Genomic DNA, 19,857 nt, shown 5'->3' with positions numbered 1-19,857 from the left:
TGGGTTAAAATTACAAATAACAACATTAGGAATAGTAGGAGCAGGTGTAGACTATGCAACCCTTGGAGCTTACTCACAATTTAATGTCGTAGCTGATCATCTTGCTCAGCTCCACTTTCCTGCCTTTTCCCTGTTGACCTTTGATTCGTTTAGTCCATAAAAAGTATTGATCTCAATCTGAAACACACTGACTGAGGATTTACAACTCCAATGCTTCCACTCTTTCCAAACTCTCTTTATGACCATTCCTCTCCTCTCCAATAGATTTGTACTCAATTCCCTGTTGCCAAAGTGCCACTTTTTTAAAAAAGCACATTTAATCAAGATCCTTGAAAGCTATGCTTTTTTTTGGGTGGGGGGGGGGGGAGGGGTGGGGTGTGAAAACAAGCCATCCAGTATCATGCTTTTTGAGAATTCAAATTTGGGATTTCCAATCTCCAGTGTTTTCGGTACCAACAGAATGGATTCTTAAATCACAAGATCAAAGTTTATTGTTTTTTGCAGAATTTTAGTTTTCCTTAAATGTATATGTACGAAACATAAAGTCCAATAGTAAACTAACAAAAAGTGCAACTGCATGCATGCACGCACGTGGCATTTAGCAATTCGGAGGAGACAGCGATGACACATTATAGGTTGTATTTGCCAGTGTGTTGTTGGCCTCCAACTCATTTCGGAGAGAACTAAATTTTGGACCATGTAGCTTGAAAAAGGTGCAATTTTATTGCTTTGGAGAGAGAGGTCTCGAATGGCATTTTAGCACATGCTGTAAGGTTTTGACAACTTCTCAATACATTTGCATTGAACAAACAGTTTGATACATGAGCTAATAAAAAGTGATTTGAAGTGAGATTTAATTGACATAAATCCATTGACCGTGAACTATATCATTAATGCATTTGAATACTTCTTCAGCTGTAATATTTGCATTAGTGAATAGGCTCTGAAATAGAATTTTTTATTTTTCCCAACTACGAAATGTAGCCAGATCTGATTAGAGTTTCGGAGGAACACTAGTTGAGTTTTGTTGTTTGCTGCAAGTACTCTTGCCTGATGCCTGAGAAATAATACACTTCTTGGATTTTGGGGACTGAGGAGGGGGAGAGAGATTCTGGCCTTCATGCCAGTCTTCAAAGCCTAAAACCAAACTGTGAACTCCCTTTTTAAACTTAAGCATTCTCATTGTCTTGATTGTTCTGCAATGATTGGACACAGTTGCTATTTCCACCTCAGCTAAGACCAGATCATAAAAATTAAAAACAGTGCTGGAAATGCCCTGTTCAGGTAGCAGCTGTGGAGAGGGAAGTAAGGTTAATTTTTTTTTTAGGTGAATTGCATTTCTTTACAACTGGCAAAGTAAGTTTTGTGAACCTTCTATTACATCGTTTTTGAGAGACTGGCTGAAATTGATTAATGCAATATACTGGAAATTGTTTATGCTTTCTAACATAGTGAGAGTGAGTCCACTTTTAAAGCCAGTTTGGGCAAAATGTAAATTTTTGAAGTAATGTCTTGATATTTTCTTTTACAGTCTGCCTGATGTGTGGGTGAATGAAAATGACAGATCTCAACTGAGGACGAAAGCAGTTCATTTGTCTAAATTACCGCAAGATGCCGCTTTGCTTCTTGACCCAAACATATACCGGTACGGTTGTGATTTAGTTTCTGGACTTGTTTTATTTTTATAGGACTGTGACAGTTCCTACCTATGTATTTTCATGTGCTAACCTACTTCTTTGCTGAAGGGATCAGTGGCTATATGTTACAGCACCCCTCTATGCTGTTTTAAAAAAAATTGAGGCACACTTTTTTTTTCTGACCGGTTTCCAGAAAAGTACTTTTTTGGGGCGATTTTCAGCCTGTTTGTTTTCAGAGAATGGTGATGCAGGCAGAAAATCTAGAGGGAATTGGGAAATGCAGGTTTCCATGTTTTACTGTTCATGTGTAAATACAAAAAATCTGATTTCCACCATAATAATGCTGAGCACTAGCTTCAGTTCTGCTATCACAAAACCTGGGCCATTGACTTGCAGAAATGTAAACAATGCAAGATAAATGTTAACTGTATAAAGGGAGCCTTGATTTCCTTAACACAGTTCACAATTTATCTAGCTCATACAAGATTTAATATTTTGAAATGGTCATCAACATGAATGTTGACTTTTTCTCCACAGATGCTGGCTGATTGTCGAGTTTTTCCAGGTTTTTTTTCTTGTCAGATTTCCAGCACCTGCAGTAGTTTGCTTTAGTGTTAATATTTTGAGCACTATTACCTCAGGTGGAAAAATGGTAACTAAGAAGGGCAGAAAGCTGAAGTGCATGACAGAAATCTTGGCGTAATTCTTACTACTTATCTAGGCATTAGCTTAACAAAATTATAGGTACAAGTTATTGGCATGGTTTGAAAATTGAGATTTTCAGAATATATGGCATTATTATTTTCACCTTTGTTGCCATAGCTTTCTCTCTCTCTCTCTCTCGCTTCTCCCAGGATTTTGCATCCTTTTTTGGGGTTTTTAATTTTTGTGTGGGGGCTTTGTCTTCAGCTCCAAGTCTCATTGGTTTAATGCATGGTTCTGACCAATCTAAACCACGTGCGGGTCTTGGAGATGTCAATCACACTTAAAGACACAGACTATTTTTGGTTTAATTACACGAATTTTTAATTATTTTCCATCTTCTTTCGTGGCACCCTTGGGGAGTCTTCACAGAATGTTGGGAACCATAAATGTGCTTGTGTTGCTTTAACAATGCCATGCAGCTTTTTCCCCCCTTGGTCAATTATGTGGTTTTAATTCTGTCTTAATACTTTTTTCTCTTGGCCGTACTTGGTTCCATTAAAACTATGATGTCTGGGTAAAATGTGGGAGGGCGTAAGCCTTTAACCTGTTGCATTTAGTTGTTTAAGCGTATGTATCATTAAAAATAAAGGTTTTTTTTCCATTTTCATGATGGACAAAAGATATGTAAAGATCCTGGTCTTGGTGAAGACAGAAGTAATGAAAATCAATGTAAGCGCTACAGATCTTCACCACACTTTGTTGGATGACCCTCCAGATGGATGTGCTACTGTTTGAAAATGCGATTGTGGTCAGAACATAAGTTGTTGTATTGTGGGGTATTGCCATCTAAATTAAGCTGTACATTTGTGGTTTAGCACTTTAAATATTGGAAGGTTAACTACTTGAGTTGAGGTATTTTTGTTTGGTTTGGAGCCCAGATGAGGAAAGTTGCTATGATTTCAGAAGTGAAGAGCACTTTGGTATTTGTCATTGCGGTTGTCATCTTGTGTCTCATCATCCAGAAAGCAATACAAGCAGCAAAGGAAAGAAACTTCTTGACTGAAGCTCCTTGCTCCCGTAATTGATAACGCTTGGTTATGTATTCAGCCACCCAAAGCACACTTGATCAACTTTGATCATTTTCTAAGTGCAGTGACCCAGTGCGTCACTTTCCCTTGACACTGCTCTTGTCCCTCAAGAGCCATTGTATCTGCCCGTACACTATCAAAACGTGCACTCGTTCTCTGCAGAGCTTTATGTTCCCTGCCATTGTGTCTGCCTCAGCCCCATCTCAGTGTCACCCAAACCCTCAGCTATTGTTGTAATTGCCAAATTAGCAGTCCGGACAAATGAGCTAGTGCGTTTTGGAAGGTCTAATACAGATAGGAAAATATACAGTAAATGGCAGAACCCTTAGGAGTATTGATAGGCAAAGGGATCTGGGTGTACAGGTACACAGTTACTGAAAGTGGCAATACAGGTGGAGAAGGTAGCCAAGAAGGCATACGGCGTGCTTGCCTTCATCGACCAGGGTATTGAGTTTAAAAATTGGCAAGTCATGTTGCCGCTTTATAGAACCTTAGGGAGGTCATGCTTGGAATATAGTGTTCAATTCTGGCCACCACACTGCTAGAAGGAAATAGAGGCTTTGGAGAGGTTACAGAAAAGATCTACCAGGATGTTGCTTGGTATAGAGAGCATTAGCTACGAGGAGAGGTTGGAGAAACTTGATTTGTTCTCACTGGAGCAACAGAGGTCGAGGGGAGACTTGATAGAAGTCTACAAAATTCTGAGAGGCATGAACAGATAGGATAGTCAGAAGCTTTTTCTTAGGATGGAAGAGTCAGTTACTGGGAGGCATAGGTTTAAGGTGCGAGGGGCAAGTTTTAAGAGAGGTGTATGAGGCAGATCTTTTACAGAGTGGTGGGTGCCTGGAAGTCGTTGCCAGGGGAGATAGTGGAAGCAGATACGGTAGTGACTTTTAAGGGGTGTCTTGACAAGTACATGAATGAAATGGGAAGAGAGGAATGTAGTCCCGGGAAGCATAGGGGGTTTTAGTTAAGTCAGTCAGCATGGTCGGTGCAGGCTTGGAGGGTAGAGGGACATATTTTTCGTTTGCTGCTAGTTGTTTTGTGCATCTACGTTTCATGGCTATTTAAAAGAAGTGTTGCTGCTAGCTGAAATTAAGTTTGAGCTGATTTTGGTCCATTTTCAAGCAGGTTCGTTTGAGTTGAAATGTTTCGTGACATGCTGACTTTTCAACGTGCACAAAAGAAGTGGATAGTTGAAGAAATTGCCCAATACATATTTCTTTCAGTAGTTTGGTTAGCTGGAAATGTTAGGGATTCAGTTTATAAAGATGAAAGTAATGACTTGATCTCACATCACTACTGTTCTGTGTTTGAAGCCTACTGTGTGAAATTAGTGTTACAGAATTTTGTTTTTGTTGAGGAAATAGCGGAAGTGCATCAGGAGTTGTATTGAAATACATCTGGGCTAGGAGTGAAAATTTTTGATACCTTTAATGATGTGGCTTTAGTTGTTTGATCTCTTTTTTTATGTATTGAATTTCAGTTTTTTTAAACCATCTTTATGCTGAGGTAAAGGGTTGCTGAGCAAAGGGTTGACAACATAGCAAAGTAACATTCTTCGTTCAATGTGTTTATTGATTCAAGATGCTACCACATGGCTCTATCCTTCTCAAACTTGCATTATGATTATGGGTTATTTCAGTTCCAACTTCAAGAAGTGTCTAGAACAATTTGACATTTCAATTTTTCAAGTTTGCATCTTTGATTCTTAATTTTGACATTTCAAAGTGGCTTCCTGCCCTCTGCAAACAAGATTAATGCTGCTCAAGGCCATCAGTTAGGACAAACAACAAGCTATCTGAGAGTAGAAGCTTTTATTCCCAATTACTTGTGTGCAGATTTAAACTAAGATTCTAGTGTGAAAGGCAATTACAACAGCATGCTCTGTGTAGTTCCACCACCTGCGTACAGTTGAAAGTAGTGCATTGGCAGCAACTATGTACAGCTGGGGTGAAAACTCAGAGGGAAGAAGCGCATATGAACGTGCAGCCGTGGCAGATTTCAGTTTCTCACTGCAGCAGAAGATTCCTTGTAAATAGTCAGTGTTTTATAGGTTGTTTTCAAATGGTTAGAACTACATCAGTAATGTTTTGATATGGAGAGTATCAACATTACAAGATCTTAAAATATTACAAATTGTATTTCCATTGCACTCGTCACTGCAAGTCTAGTCTTCCCACTGCTGAAGTCATGAACCTCTGATGGTTTATGGATAAAAACTTGCTTTCTGCATATTCTGGTCCCAGAATCATACTTTCTAATGACCTTTTGAAAATGACTTTTGAAGAATCAAATTTTTTTCTTATGATATTCTCATTAATCATTGAATGAAAGCTCCCAGTCATGTAAATTTAGCAAAATGCGGCTCTGGCTGAGAGAAGGCAGTGTTTCCCCAGGCACGCTTGCAATTTTAGTGTGTATTTTTGTGATAGTACATGGGGGCACTGACATGTAGTACCACAAAGAATGCAGTTCAACCACACTGTATTGGGAGGCAACAAGCAGAAGGCTGATTTGATGTTTGTTTGTGTTCACTGGCTGTGAGGTTCAACTTGAGAAATAGATGTGTAGTACAACAAATCGCTCCTTGATTCTAGGAATGTTCCTAATAGATTCCAAGCTAAGAAGTGTTTGGCTCATGCGCTGTCACTTTTATGGTCATAATACAAGGAAGGTGGACTAGTGTGGATATTTAAGCTATATATTTATAGTATGTGAACATGTTCCTGGAAAATTATACAGGAAGCAGAAGGGGATGTCAGAATAAATATTGACTAGTTTTGCTGTGGCTTAGCATTTTGGATTAAGGATAATTAGTGAGATGTGGAACAACGTGTATGAGACTGGTAACCCGTGACATTTTGATAGAGTACTGAAGGCTGCTTTATGGATGAATGTGTTGGAAACATTGTGCAAGGAAGTTGTTGGTTATCAGTGGGAGAGAAGAGTCAGCGCTGGGCCTACGTGCATTAATCTGGCGTATTTAGTGACATGGATATGTTTGCTTGACAGCTGATGGTTAGGGTGAATATTGCCATGGCAAAGCATGAAGGTGGAATGAGAGATTGAAAAGTGTCAAGAGAGCAGAAAACTGTCGGTGTTGGTTGACATGTAGTGTTCGTGGCTGGAGTGTTTGTGGTTATTTAATCGGTTTGTCAGTTTAAGAAAAGGCAGTAGAAAGAATAGTGCAGAACTCAACGCATTCATCGTCGGAGATTAGACTGAAAAATTATTGACGCAAACGTGGAACTATTTGATCAAAAACAAGATCACGTACAAAGCCCATTGTTTTCCTTGGCATATCAATCATTTGTATGCCATCTCAGCTTGGGTCCTGGTCTAGAGTAGTCTCGTTCTGGCAATACTCAATTTAGAATTGTTAGACTTTAGGAAAAAATGTCACGCTGGATCAGTGTTGTTGACTCCTGATTGCCACTGTTTTGCACGCATATTTGGTTTGAAGTTTACTTTTTGTAAACTTAACTGCAATCTATTGTGATAAGAGGGTCTGTGCCTACTATCTGTATACGTAGAATTTTATTTTGGGGAAGTAGCATTGTGGTTGTTAGTGAAGTAATGACCCACAGGCTTGAGTTCAAATTGTGCTGCAGCCACTGAGGAATTAAAATTAGATAAAATAAATAAAGTGGAACAAAAAGTTGCTATCAGTACTGTGGACCGTGAAACTTCCGAAGTGTTATTGTAAAAACTCATCTGGTTTATCAAAGTCCTTTAGGGAAGGAAATCTGCTACTCTTAACCCAGCCTGGCCTTCATGTGCGCTCAGGCCCACAAAAATGTGGATGGCTTGTAACTTCCCTCTGAGGTGGTCTATTACGTCATTCAGTTGTATTCACAAAGGCAGTCGGGACCCCAAATGCTAACCTTGCCGGTGACACTCAGTTCCTGTGAATGAATAAAAATGGAAAAACTGAGTTTCAATTTTGGTGTCTGCACAATCTTTGGAAAACAAAAGGTTGACATTGCAAAATTTGTAAATATTCTAAACACTTACCCAATCTGTGTAATATTATAGACAGAATGCTGCTGGAGATGCCTCAATTTTTCCATGTACAGGATTATGCTAGCAGCAAAACATTTTTGCACTTTGAAAGTTATCTTTCATCAGACATTATGCATGGCTACAAAATGTGGACTGGAGGAATATCCATTCTTAATGGATTTTCACTGTGTCTCTCCCAATCCTCAACATTTCACATGAAATTGAATAAAAACGACCATTCTTCTAATTTTTCAGTTAAAGTAGGTGTGTTTTGGTTACAAGAAACAGATTTGTTAGAAGTGCTCATTTTTTAACTGTTTGGGCAGCGTACCTTTTATAAAGATTCCATATCGTCAGCCCAGACAATCTGGTGGTCATCTATGCATCTTTTTTTTTTAAAAGAAAACTCATCAGGTTCTACATATCATTCAGGTTTTCTACAGAATCTTACACCCCTTGGCAGCAAGTTCCTTGTGGTTCCTTTGCCAGACTTTGTTATAAATTCTATGATCAGTAAGGTTGTTCTTGTACTGCAATGTAACTAGTAATGGTGCTGCAGTTTCTCTTATTCTCCCAGCTCCTAGCTTCTCCATTTGACTAGACAATAAATTCTAGACTCCGACTGGCTGGGCTCCCCAAATTGTGATGTCTCCTAGTTAGCTAACTGTAATGTAGAAATATTTATAAAAATGACAGCATATTATTTAAAATAGGGACTTGATATGTATGTATATTGTATATCTGTCATATTTCATTGCACAACATGGCTTAAACCCCATTTTGTCTGAAAACTGCACTTGATCTTGATATGGAGGGAAATGCTGAGAGGGATGGTGTCGCACTTAAATAAAATTCATTGCCCAGACTGCTAACCAGTATGGGAAGTGTTTAAGTGCACATTACTGTGGATGCTGGAATCTGAAACCAAAAGAGAAAATGCTGGAAAATCTCAGCAGGTTTGGCAGCATCTGTCAGGAGAGAAGAGCTGACATTTCAAACCTAAATGACCTATGACAAATCTTTGTCAAAGCTGATATTTCGAGTCCAGATGACCCTTTATCAAGACTTTGTCAAAGGGCCATCTGGACTCAACATCAGCTCTTCCCTCTCTTTACAGATGCTGCCAGATCTGCTGAAATTTTCCAGAATTTTCTCTTTTGGTTATGGGGGTGTATTTGTTTTCTAATATAGACTGTTAACCCATTTAGTAATGCTGAAACTATAATAAATTGAGCGATTTTGAAGATTATAATTTGTCTAGAACTCCAAAAGCTTCACCATAAATATTTGATGCCTTCCCTTTTTCTGTTCCCTACTGTGCTTCTCATTCTCTTTGCATTTTATCTCTAGTTGCTATGTTGTATTTTGCTGTTTCTAACAATTACGAAATCCTTCCACCTCTCTTGTTCTGCTTCCAGTTTAAAAACCTTTTTTGATTGGTTCATAGAATATGGGTGTTACTGGTTAGGCTAGCATTTATTGCCCTCTAGAAGGTAGTGATGAGGTGCCACCTTGAATCACTGCAATCCAAGTGCTGCTAGGGAGCGAGTTGTAGGATTTTGATCCAGCGACAGTAATGAAGTAGTTCCAAGCAATATAGTGTGCGACTTGGCAAGGAACTTGCAGGTTGTGATGTTCCCATGCATTTTCTACCCACGTCCTTCTAAGTTATTGAAATCACAGATTTCAAAGGTGCTGTCACAGGAGCCTTGATGAGTTGCTGCAGTGCACTTGTGGGTGATACACATCACTGCCATTGCGCATTGGTGGTGGATGGGGTGCCAATCAAGTGGGCTGTTTCGTCATGGTATTGAGCTTTTTGAGTGTTGCTGGAGCTGCACTCATCCAGGCAAGTAGAAAGTGTTCCATCTCACTTCTGACTTGTTCCTTGTAGATGGTGGCCAGGCTTTCGGGGAGTCAGGAGGTTGCTCAGAGTTCCCAGCAGCTGACCTGCTCTTGTAGTCACGGTATTTACATACCTGATTCAGTTTCTGTTCAGCGATAATATTCAGGGTACTGACAGTGGGGTGATTCAGTGACGATAATGCCACTGAAATCAAGGGGAAGTGATTAGATGCTCTCTTGTTGGAGACGGTCATTGCCTGGCACTATAGTGGCCTGAATGTTACTTGCCACTTTGCAATTGGATTCATGACACTAACCAGTTTAATGTGGAGAATACTGCAAAGTCACATTCTGGTGGATGATGACCCTAATTTTCATCATTGGGTTAACCTGTGATTGTATTCATTGCAGGTCCTCATAATGAATGGGGCAAATTTCTTTAGACCTTTACAAAGGTAATAACCATTTCATGGTCGAACCATGCGGTGAATCGGGAGATTCGTTGTATTCCGAATTGTGGTTTCTGGGCTTAAATTCCCGTATTTGGGCAGCAGAAATCAGGTGTTGTTATAATTGAAATGCTGCATTTCTTTGCTTGATAGAAAATACTTTTTTTCTCAAAATCTTATACCAGCACATTCGTGTTCAGTAAATCTGATGAATCAAGTCTTTAAGACATGAGTTAGGTGGTTATAGATCCTTATTTAATAAGGAATTGTGCCCTTCAGACCGGTACACACTTCAGTTTGAGTCAGTTCTTTTGGCTTGGTTAAAAATAGGAATAAAGGTCTTAATTACACACCAATAGTACAATTTTGTGCTGCAGCAGTGTAATGTACTTCAGAATAATTCAGCTTTGAGCTGTTTTTACTTGTACTGACAGGCCGACTGGCTCCATACAACATTATGAACATGGCTCCATGGTTGACACATGACAGCTAAACTTCACTTAAGTCTAGAAGAATCAGCACAGGTAGGGATAAAAATAAAACTCAATCTGCATTCTGCTAGTATTGTTGCAAGTGTACCTTCAAGGCAGGTCACATTTTTATACAAATAGAGATTTTGTTTGTAATCTTTTTAATGAGAAATAATTCATTCAGTGCAACTCACCCCATGTGCCAGTGAAAACAACATTGTTCTAGCCTAACCAGCCTTTCATTTGTTTGCATCTTCTACTTAACTGATCTCTCCCCAGTAAGTCGAGAGAATCCATAAACTCATGGTAATCACTGAACTAAATTCCGAAGTATAGAGGAAAACGCAAATCAAAGAATCATGCAGCACAGAAGGAGGCCATTCAGCTCACTGAATCTGCATGGGCTCTTTCAAAGAGCAGTGCAATTAGTTTCAATTCTCCTGTCCTTTCCTCTATTACTGTAATTTTTGCCCCTCTCAATTATTTATCCATTTCACTTTTGAAAGATATTATTGAATCTCTCCATGACCCAATCAAGTAACACATTCCAAATCCTAGCAACTCATTGTGTGATGTAGGTTTCCCCCCATGTCACCTTTGGTTCTTCTGCCCGTTACTTTAAATGTGTGCCGTCTGGTTATCGGCCCTCAGGCATGGGAAACTAACTTACTCTTTCTAAACCCTTCTATCAAAACACCTCTCACCAGTGTTTCGAGGAAATTAATTCTGGATTCTGAAGAGCTGTTAGCCCAAGCAACAGCAATGGTGAAGTTTGGGTTCATTTATAAAGTATGCAGATTTTACCTTTATGGTTTCACGGAAGTAAAATTCATAGCTAGGTAATTTGTAAAGCAAGCCACCTGATAATAGTACAGTTCATTTTTAAAACATACCGCTAAATGTTATGTGCAAGCAATACGTGGTTCCTATTGATAGAAGGAAACAAATGTTGACGGTGTAAAAATAAATGCAGGGGCCAGTTTTCAAAACTGTTGAGCTTTAAAAACCGTTAACCTGTCAATGAGGATCCCACAATTAGCTGCCTTAAATGACATTCTTTTGCTGAGTTAATTAAAGATAGCAATACTATTGTTTCATTATATGAGGAAAAGCATTATCTTTATCGTATCATCTGTCATCTTCACTTTGTGTATATAAGGCTGGTTCTGCACTGTATCCTTTCCTCCTCCTCCTTGACAGAATTCTAACTTGTTAGGAATACTAGAAAGAGCTTATGTCATTTGGCACGCTGTGCTGTTGGTGTTGCTGGCCCTGGTTCTTTTCTGTCACCTTTGCCAGCTTCAAGTAGCATGACCTTGGTTTTGCCATTATTAGATTTGCTGTTCTGTGCCCATCTCCTCTTCAGAGGCCCAAATGTTCATTAAAATGTGGTATTTGGGTCCTTGGAATCATCACAAAGGCAATGGAATTTTGGCCTTTATTTATTTTCCATCCCTCTTTTTAGAAAGGATTGGAATAAAGATGGGGTGAATGTTTTGCCACTGCCTTGCAAAGCCCCAGATAAAAGCAAATAACTGTGGATGCTGGAATCTGAAACCAAAAGAGAAAATGCTTGAAAATCTCAGCAGGTCTGACAGCACCTGTAAGGAGACAAAAGAGCTGATGTTTCGAATCCAGATGACCCTTTAACAAAGGGTCATCTGGATTCGAAACATCAGCTCTTTTGTCTCCTTACAGGTGCTGGCAAACCTGCTGAGATTTTCAAGCATTTTCTCTTTTGCTTGCAAAGCCCCAGTTAGATTATATCTGGAGTAATGTGCACAATTCTAGAAACCACAACTTGGAATGGATATACTGGCCTTTAAAGGAATCCAGGACAAATTCATCAGATTGTTCCCAAGGGTTAGATTACAAGGAGAAACTGCTTAAACTAGGTTTGTAGTATAGTGGGGCATAAATATAAAATTGACTTAGTAACAGGTTGCAAAGTGAGGTTGTGTATGATGTTTTACAGACTGGGAGGTGGCTTGCAAAGTGTTGTCCAAGAGTCAGTTTCAGGTCCATTGTTAATTTTTGTAAAGCAATTTATATTGAGGGTATAAAATGCAGCATTAGAAAGCTTGTCAGTTATGTAAAGCTTGGCAAAGCCACAGATCGTGATGAGGATAGTTATAGGCTTCAGGTTGGTGCAAAATGGTGAAACGGGAAGATATATATTAATGGCACAATTTTGAAAAGTGTAATGAACAGAGAGAATTTGGTGTCTGTGTACACACTTGTAAAGGTGGAAGAATAAGTTGATTTTTAAAAAAAACTGTGGGTTACTTGAATTTGTAAATGGAGAGTAGAGCAGAAAAGCCAAGGGATCATGCTAGCTTAATTATTTCAAATCTAAGATCAATATTCTTTTGCTGGAAAAAGAGTACGAAAGGATGTAAAGTCAAACGCGGCATGTGGATGAAGTTGAGATCCAGGCCAGTCATGATACGATTGGATCGTGGAGTAGCCTTACTTTCGGGAGGGGGTTGGGATGAATGATCAATTCCAGCTTTTATATACCTGTCAGTTAATAGCATGCTTGGTCAGCAGCTGAAAGGTAGGCAAATCAAAGTTTCTGGGATAGAAAAACCATGCAGGTAGAGGAATATGAAACTATTGCTCCTGAGACTTCATATTTGTAAAAGAATTGAAAATCAAAGCAGCCTTATCAATGCTGAGCTCAAACACCCTAAAGGAACATTTTAAAGGCAGTCACTTTTCCAGGGAACGTTCTTTTAGCTGTCGATCTCAAGGGTACCTAGTTCTACCTTGAAGCCAGCTTGAGTTTGATGGGGGTTCATGGTTATTGTAGGATGTGGCCTGACACTTGCATCCCTTCCACCTAAAACTAGTCAAATGAAAGCAATTCAGAGTTGTTTTTATGTTTCAGCAAATCTCCATTCCTCTGATTAGTTTTGGCTAAAAGTGTCCCGCATGACACATTTTGCCGTTTCTGTTCTATTTTAGGTTCACTATTAATTCAAGACTGTTGAATCTGACTGGGCAAACCGATACAAATTTGACAATTTGATGGACCGCAAAATGCAATTTGAACAATTCTGAAGTCCCTTCTGCAGCAGAAAATGGACCTTCGTGCTTCCTGACCAAGCAGGCATGTGTCCCTGTTAAAAGTCCAGAATTGGTTGCAAGCACTCCTTGGAATCAGTTGGAGAAATACCAGGCACCGAATCAGTGTCAACTAATTGCAGTACTGTCCTGTGCCTATGCAAAATATTCATTTTAATGCATTTCTTTGATCAGCCATCTGAGGATAGTGTCAAAAACTCTTCTGCAAATAGTGCTTTGCCCTTCAGGTTGTAGCTCAGACAATTCAGTGTATAATTAATTGAAGACTTCACCTGGGTCGTAGCACCATAACCAAAGGACAGGAATATCCACTTTGTCTAAATTTCATTTCGAGACTGTCTTTACTAAATGCTACTTTTAGAATGGGAAAACACCCACAAGTGGACTGATTCTCCTGTTCTGGCTAACAAAGTGCAATGAGAAAACTCTGAAAAGTATGCCTGAGAATGTTCTGTTGTGATTGAAAATGTTCATTGCACTGTGACAGGGATTTTGAGCAGTTTGTGTCTGAATAAAAGGGCAGATTTTTTCAAATTCAATAAAGTAGTACTCTTATCCTGGAGTTCCAGTTTTACAAAAAATAGTTATCCCCAACAATCTTCCACATCATAGAATCATAGAAACCCTACAATGCAGAAAGAGGCCATTTGGCCCATTGAATCTGTACCAACCACAATCCCATCCAGGCCCTACCAGCATATTTACCTGCTAATCCCTTTAACCTGCGCGTCTCAGGACCTTAGGCCAATGTTATCATGACCAATCAACATAACCCGCACATCTTTGGACTATGGGAGGAAACCGGAGCACCTGGAGAAACCCATGCAGACACGAGGAAAATGTGCAAACTCCCCACAGACGGTGACCCGAGCCGGGAATCGAACTCTGGAGCTGTGAAGCAGCAGTGCTAACCACTGTGCTACCGTGCCACCCGAAAGGGGCGTCCTAAAGATGAGGCATCATTGAAACAAAATGAGAGAGTTAAAAATTAAACTGGTCTTTTCTAAAACAAGCAGACGATGTGGGCCTGGGTAAGATGCTGTTTGGAAAGTTGGTGCATACTCAGTGGGCTGAATGGCTCCTTCTGCATTGTAGGGATTCTATGGCAGTTAATAATTTAGAGGAATTAACTGGAAAGCCAAATGAAACTTCAATTAAGGCTTTTCATTCCCTTAGATAACTTTACATTTAATTTTTCTGGATATGCAATTGGAAGGATTTGAAATGGTGGGGTGGTGAGTGCATTGAGTGCAGGAGTAATTACTTTGTGTATTAGCATATTTGTCAGTTTTTCTCAGTTAATTTGGTCCCTTTGACAGCTACATTGAGAACAGTTGTCACCCTTTAATTCAGTAGATGTGCTTGCACATGTATATATGGGGAAGGGATAGGAAGCCATGCAATTTATTTAACAACATTTTTGATGTGTGTTATGGATGGGCAGGAAAGCATAGTTTATTTATTCGTCACAAGTAAGGTTTGCATGAACATTGCAATGAAGTTGCTGTGAAATTCCCCTAGTGGCCACAGTCTGGCCCCTGTTCGGGTCAGTGCACCCAACTGGCATGTCTTTGAGAATATGGGAGGAAACCAGAGCACCTGGAGGAAATCCACGCAGACATTGACCCAAGCTTGGAATCAAACCCGGGTCCCTGGTGCTGTGAAGCAGTAGTGCTAACCACTGTGCTACCCCAAAATCTGGCTGAGTTTATTTATTCCCCTCAAGCTATTTTGCAGGTCTTCTTGTTCCAGAGATTTCTGAACAGTGCTTTTGATTAAAAATCCAGCCTGTAGATAAAATGTGTTTTTTTTAGTTGAAGAATGGATGTTTACCAATGAGCATTTAGTTTATTCATGTTGCTACTGACTCCTGAACAGTCCAAACTAAATCAGTGTCTTACTTTGTGCTCTCCTGAGGACCTCCAATTCTTCAAATGTTTGTTCCGTCTTTCCTGTAAAAGATCTGCCTCGACTGCTCTTTGTGGCTGAGCGTTCCATACACTATGAAGTAAGCTTACTTCAGCAAAATCTTTATTAAAAATAATAAATATTTGGCGCTGTGACATGCTAAACTTTGAGGAGCTACAAAGAGCAAGGGCTGTATAATCATAATTAGTCACTTAGCTTCTGTTGATGAGTTTTATTGAAATATTTTGAGTATTTTGCAACTCACTTTAGATGCAAGTTTATACATTTTAAATAACTTCTGGATTTCTTCCCCCTACAGGACAATGCCACAGAAAAGGCTGAAAAGGAGGTAAGGCCGAATCTGGGAACCAGGAAGTTGTCGAATTTAGCCGCCATGTCTGAAATAGAATATTGCACATTAGAATCACTTTTTTTTCCTCCCAGTCCTAGCTGATTATTTGTACTAAAAGCAAACTTTGGGAGAATGGATCTGAAGCTCTAGTTGGACTCGCACTCCACCTCTTCGACATGAGACGGTACAATGGGAAAAGCTCTACAGGGAATGTTTGGCATCTAACGGGGGGAAAGTGCAATGAGAAACTTCCTCCTTGGGACTTGTTCGCTTGCTGCTTCAGGCTGTGCCCCTTTCTAATCTAAATCAAGATTTCAAATTTCATGAAAGGTTTTAAAAGGAAACAAAAACCTAAAACTGTCTAACTTCTGATTGGAGTGGAGACACTTTATTATTTTCTCTTGGTTGCTGCATATGGCGTAACAACCTCAGTTTAACTAGGTACATTGTAATGGGTTTTCTTTAATCTGTATTTTTCTTTCCAATTATCTTTACAGTAAGGATTCATGAATTAATGTTTCTGAACTGTACTGTATGACTTCAGCATTCAATATAAAATTGATCTCGGATGTTGAACGTTGAATAATTTCTGCTGCCACTGTAGGATGTTGATCTTTTTGGGGTATAAAAGCTGGAAAGTTTTATTTTGTTGCACCAAAGCTTGCTGCATAGAAGATCTTAGAGACAAGATTAACCAAGTGATCGCATTGTTGATAATCTTCATGCTTGCGTGTATACCACGTGAAAGAGAGCCTGTATTTTTACTTGTACGAAGATGGGAAAAATTCTAGATTATTCTGTAACATCCTAGTCTTAGTTTCAGAAGGTATAAAGAGTTGCATATAGATAATAGTAAATTGCTTGTAAATATTTCTGCAGATTTGTAATATATTTTTATACTTGTACTGTAGAATTCAATTTTGGTTTACCTTTTAGAAGCATGGAAGCAAATTTTGAAATGTATATATTATGGTAGAACAAAATGTTGAAGGATAATGTAATTTTCTTGAATGCCAGAATAACTGTTAACAAAAAACCCCTCAAAAAGCACCTTTCCTAATAATAAATATAAAGTGGCATTTGTTGTTTTCTGCAACTGCCAATTACTACTGCTAATGTCTTAATGTATTGTGCAGGATGTAAACAGCATGACTTGGATTGTGTCTTTAAATTTATTAGATTTCCTGGTCAGTGGCAGGCTTTTTAAAAAAGCCTGTAGTACCCTTGTTTCGCACAGTTGTAAACCCTTCATGCAATGTGTCCTTACTTAAGCACTTCATCTGTATCCTTTGCTTCGTTCTGCATCTAAATGGACTTGCTACTGCTTTCTTGGCTACTTTTTTATAATAAAGTATAAAATGAAATATTTGGTATTTTGTCTCTTGTCAGTTGTGCTATATATCAAAATTATGATGGTGCAGTTGGTTGTATTGCTGGTCTTATGCATACAAACCAAACAGTGAATGTGTGTTAAGTGTATGAAAAAAAACCCTTCCATAGAGTTAAACTGAATTAGCAGGACAAAATGATCTATGTTTATGTTCCACCCGATGCTCCCCTTCAGCATAACCTTTCTTCCTCATGCTTATCTAACTTCACCTTTAAATGAATCAGTGACTTACCATTGATAAATTTGAGATCAATTTGTTCTGGTTATTACAAAATATAAGGACCCTTCAAAGCAAAACCAGGCTGATGTTTACCTTTGCAGGAGTATTTGGCTGCCTGACTATAAAAACAAAGTCCTAATGAAGCAGAAGGATTTGCGAGCCGCCACAACACCAAATAAAAATGTTGGAGAAATGAGCATTGAGCTCTGACTGTAAAGAGAAATAACTTTAACATTTTAACCGCTGTGATTTTTAAAGGTGGTTCCTGAAGATTCCAAGTGAACGTTTTTAATTTTTTCAGAAGAATCCCTTGCGCTGAATTTGCTCACTTAGGTTGAGATGCTGAATTATTCTTCTCGCATAGGGATTTTTTTGAGATGAATGCCAGAGAGGTGCTAAAGGAAGAGGAGTGTGTGAAAATTGTTTGGGCCAGTCTAATGCTGTTTATTGGAAGCCAGGACTGTCTGCTTCAACAATAGAGCTAGTCTGTAAAGTAGAAGTGATGCCAGCCAGCCACGCAAAGGAAATTATTTAATTCCTGTGGGATAATATTTTATTCATGGGTATTTTTGGTCACTCAAACTTTCATCTAATTTAAAGTGGTTGGCAGTGCAGCCAATTTTTAAAATATTGATTCATGGGATTTGGGTGTGACTGACGAGGCGAGCATTCATTGCCCATCCCTAATTGCCCGAGACGCTGCTGGTGAACTGTATCGTTTTGAATACAATTGATTGGTTTGCGAGTCAATCGCAGAGGCCAGTTGAGAGTCAATCACGTTTACAGTGGGTCTGGAGTCACATACTTACCAGACAGATCATGGACAGCAATTTTCCTTCCCTGAAGCACTTTCATGAACCAGCTGCGTAAGACAATTCAGTAGATTTATGACTACAATTACTGATGCTACATTTTTATTAGTTGAGTTTATTAATGTTGAGTTTTGCATGTTCTCACCATTTCATAAGAGTCCCTATTCTACAGAAGGAGGCCATTCAGCTGATCTGGTCTGCGCTGAGTGTTTTACCCAAGCCCTATCCCTGCCATCTTATGTATTTATCTCATTAATCCACCTAATTTACACATCTTGGGACACTAACGGGCAAATTAGCATGGCTAGTCCACCTAACCCACACATCTTTGGAGTGTGAAGGGGATCTGGAGCACCTTGAGGAAATCCATGCAGACGTGGGGAGAATGTGCAAACTCCACACAGACAGTTGCCCAGGGCCAGAATTGAACCAGGTTTCTGGCGCTGTGAGGTAGTAGTACTCTGCCACAGGGCCACCCAAAAGTCAACTTCAGCCTGCACCTGAGCACAGGTCTGATCCACGTAAGAGCTGTTTAGCCAGCTGAACTATCTAGCTGCCACCCCTGAAGATGCCTAGATGTCAGGTATCCACTCAAGATCCCTCGTTCTAGTTTAAAGTAGCACAGAAACCTGCTGTCATGGCAGTATTGGTGCGACTCAGTCGTAGCACTCTATCCAGCTTGAGATGCTTAAGCAAAAATGTGCAGTACTATGGAAGTTATCTTTTGGGTGAGATGTTGTGTAAAGCTCTATCTGCCCCTGGATATAAAAGGTTACATGCCACTAATTTGCAGTGAGACTTTCATGGATTGGGGGGGGGGGGGGCGTGGTCATTGTTTTTCTCTATCATTGATAGCACTTTCCTCATCGTTTGCTGCTTATGGACCTTCCTCTGTTACCATTGTTGTGGGTCTTAGATGGGGTTGCCTATGGTTTGGCTTTACTGATACTGCTGAGGCAAGGTTAGTAAATTTTATTGAATATTCTACTAATTGTGTACAGTACAGGCTTAGCACAAGGCTTGACATAGAACTGTCTCTCAGCATATTCTGTTATGTTATCTTACATCACTGATGCAAACTGTCTATTTACATAATTAAAATTAATCTTTTATACGACGTTTCCAGTGTGTAAATTGGCAAGCCACATTTCCTGCATTAAATCAGTAACCACACCTCAAAAATGCGCAATTGGCTGTAAAATGTTTTGAGGCATCCGTATATGAGTACAAGTTCTTTCTATTCATTTTAACAGTTGTCTTGATCTTATTCTGACCCAAATGTGTGGTATATTATTATATCTTTTCATTCTTACAGTCTTGAATTGTACTTGATGGTTACATTAGATGTTGGAGTGTGAAATGATGCCATGTATAAATGCAAGTTCTTATTGAATGATTGTCACAGTACATCTTGGTTGATTAGCGATCTATATTTACCTATCCACATAGCAAGATGTCTTTTTAAAAAAAACTGGGCTATTGGCAGTATGAATTATAGAATGCTTACAGTACTGGAAGACAGGATGTGTTTTTCTGCTGAGTTTCTCTGCATGAACAACTTGCACAGTCCCGCACTCCCTGCCTTTTCCCTGTAGCCCTGCAATTTTCTCTTAGGATAATTAAATTTCTTTTGAATGCCACGATTAAATCTGTCTCTACCACGCTCGGGCAGTAGAATGTAGATCCTAACCTTTCTGCATTTAAAATCCTCATGCCATCTTCAGTGTATTTGTCTAAAATCAATGTCTTCTGGTTCACTGGAACAGACCACTTTCTACCAATCCTCTGTCCAAACCCCTCACGATTATTTGCATCAGATTTTGTTGGATTTTATGTATTTGCTTCAGATACAAGTTATTTTTCTTGTTCCGTCAGGCTCCTAAACCTTTCCAGTTAGTTGAGATTTATCTGCCTGCAATGAAGCTGTCACTAGAATAGCAATGGGCTAA

The 19,857-nt window shown here is 39.3% G+C and overlaps 1 protein-coding gene across 4 annotated transcripts in view; it reads left to right on the top strand.

Moving 5' to 3' along the window:
• LOC145355300 (zinc finger protein AEBP2-like) overlaps window positions 1-18,706 on the top strand; it is a 76,618-nt gene extending 57,912 nt beyond the window's left edge. The window contains exons 7-10 of one of the 4 annotated variants that reach the window (XR_013888951.1): window positions 1,532-1,645; window positions 10,104-10,193; window positions 15,454-15,483; window positions 15,579-16,095. Coding sequence is in view for 3 of the 4 variants with exons in the window: in XM_080207226.1 (XP_080063352.1) it covers window positions 1,532-1,645; window positions 15,454-15,483; window positions 16,091-16,277 (331 nt within the window). In the remaining variant the exon portion in view is untranslated. Of the gene's footprint in view, window positions 1-1,531; window positions 1,646-10,103; window positions 10,194-15,453 lie in introns of all 4 variants that reach the window. The other 3 variants (XM_080207226.1, XM_080207225.1, XM_080207223.1) reach the window with 3 other exon arrangements.
• Window positions 18,707-19,857: the final 1,151 nt, after the last annotated feature.

The sequence above is a fragment of the Carcharhinus amblyrhynchos genome, chromosome 19, assembly GCF_965287045.1.
Source record: "Carcharhinus amblyrhynchos chromosome 19, sCarAmb.v2.hapA, whole genome shotgun sequence".
In the NCBI taxonomy this organism is placed as follows: domain Eukaryota; kingdom Metazoa; phylum Chordata; class Chondrichthyes; order Carcharhiniformes; family Carcharhinidae; genus Carcharhinus; species Carcharhinus amblyrhynchos.
The sequence above is the reverse complement of the archived record's forward strand: the minus strand, read 5'-3'. Positions and strand labels throughout refer to the sequence as shown.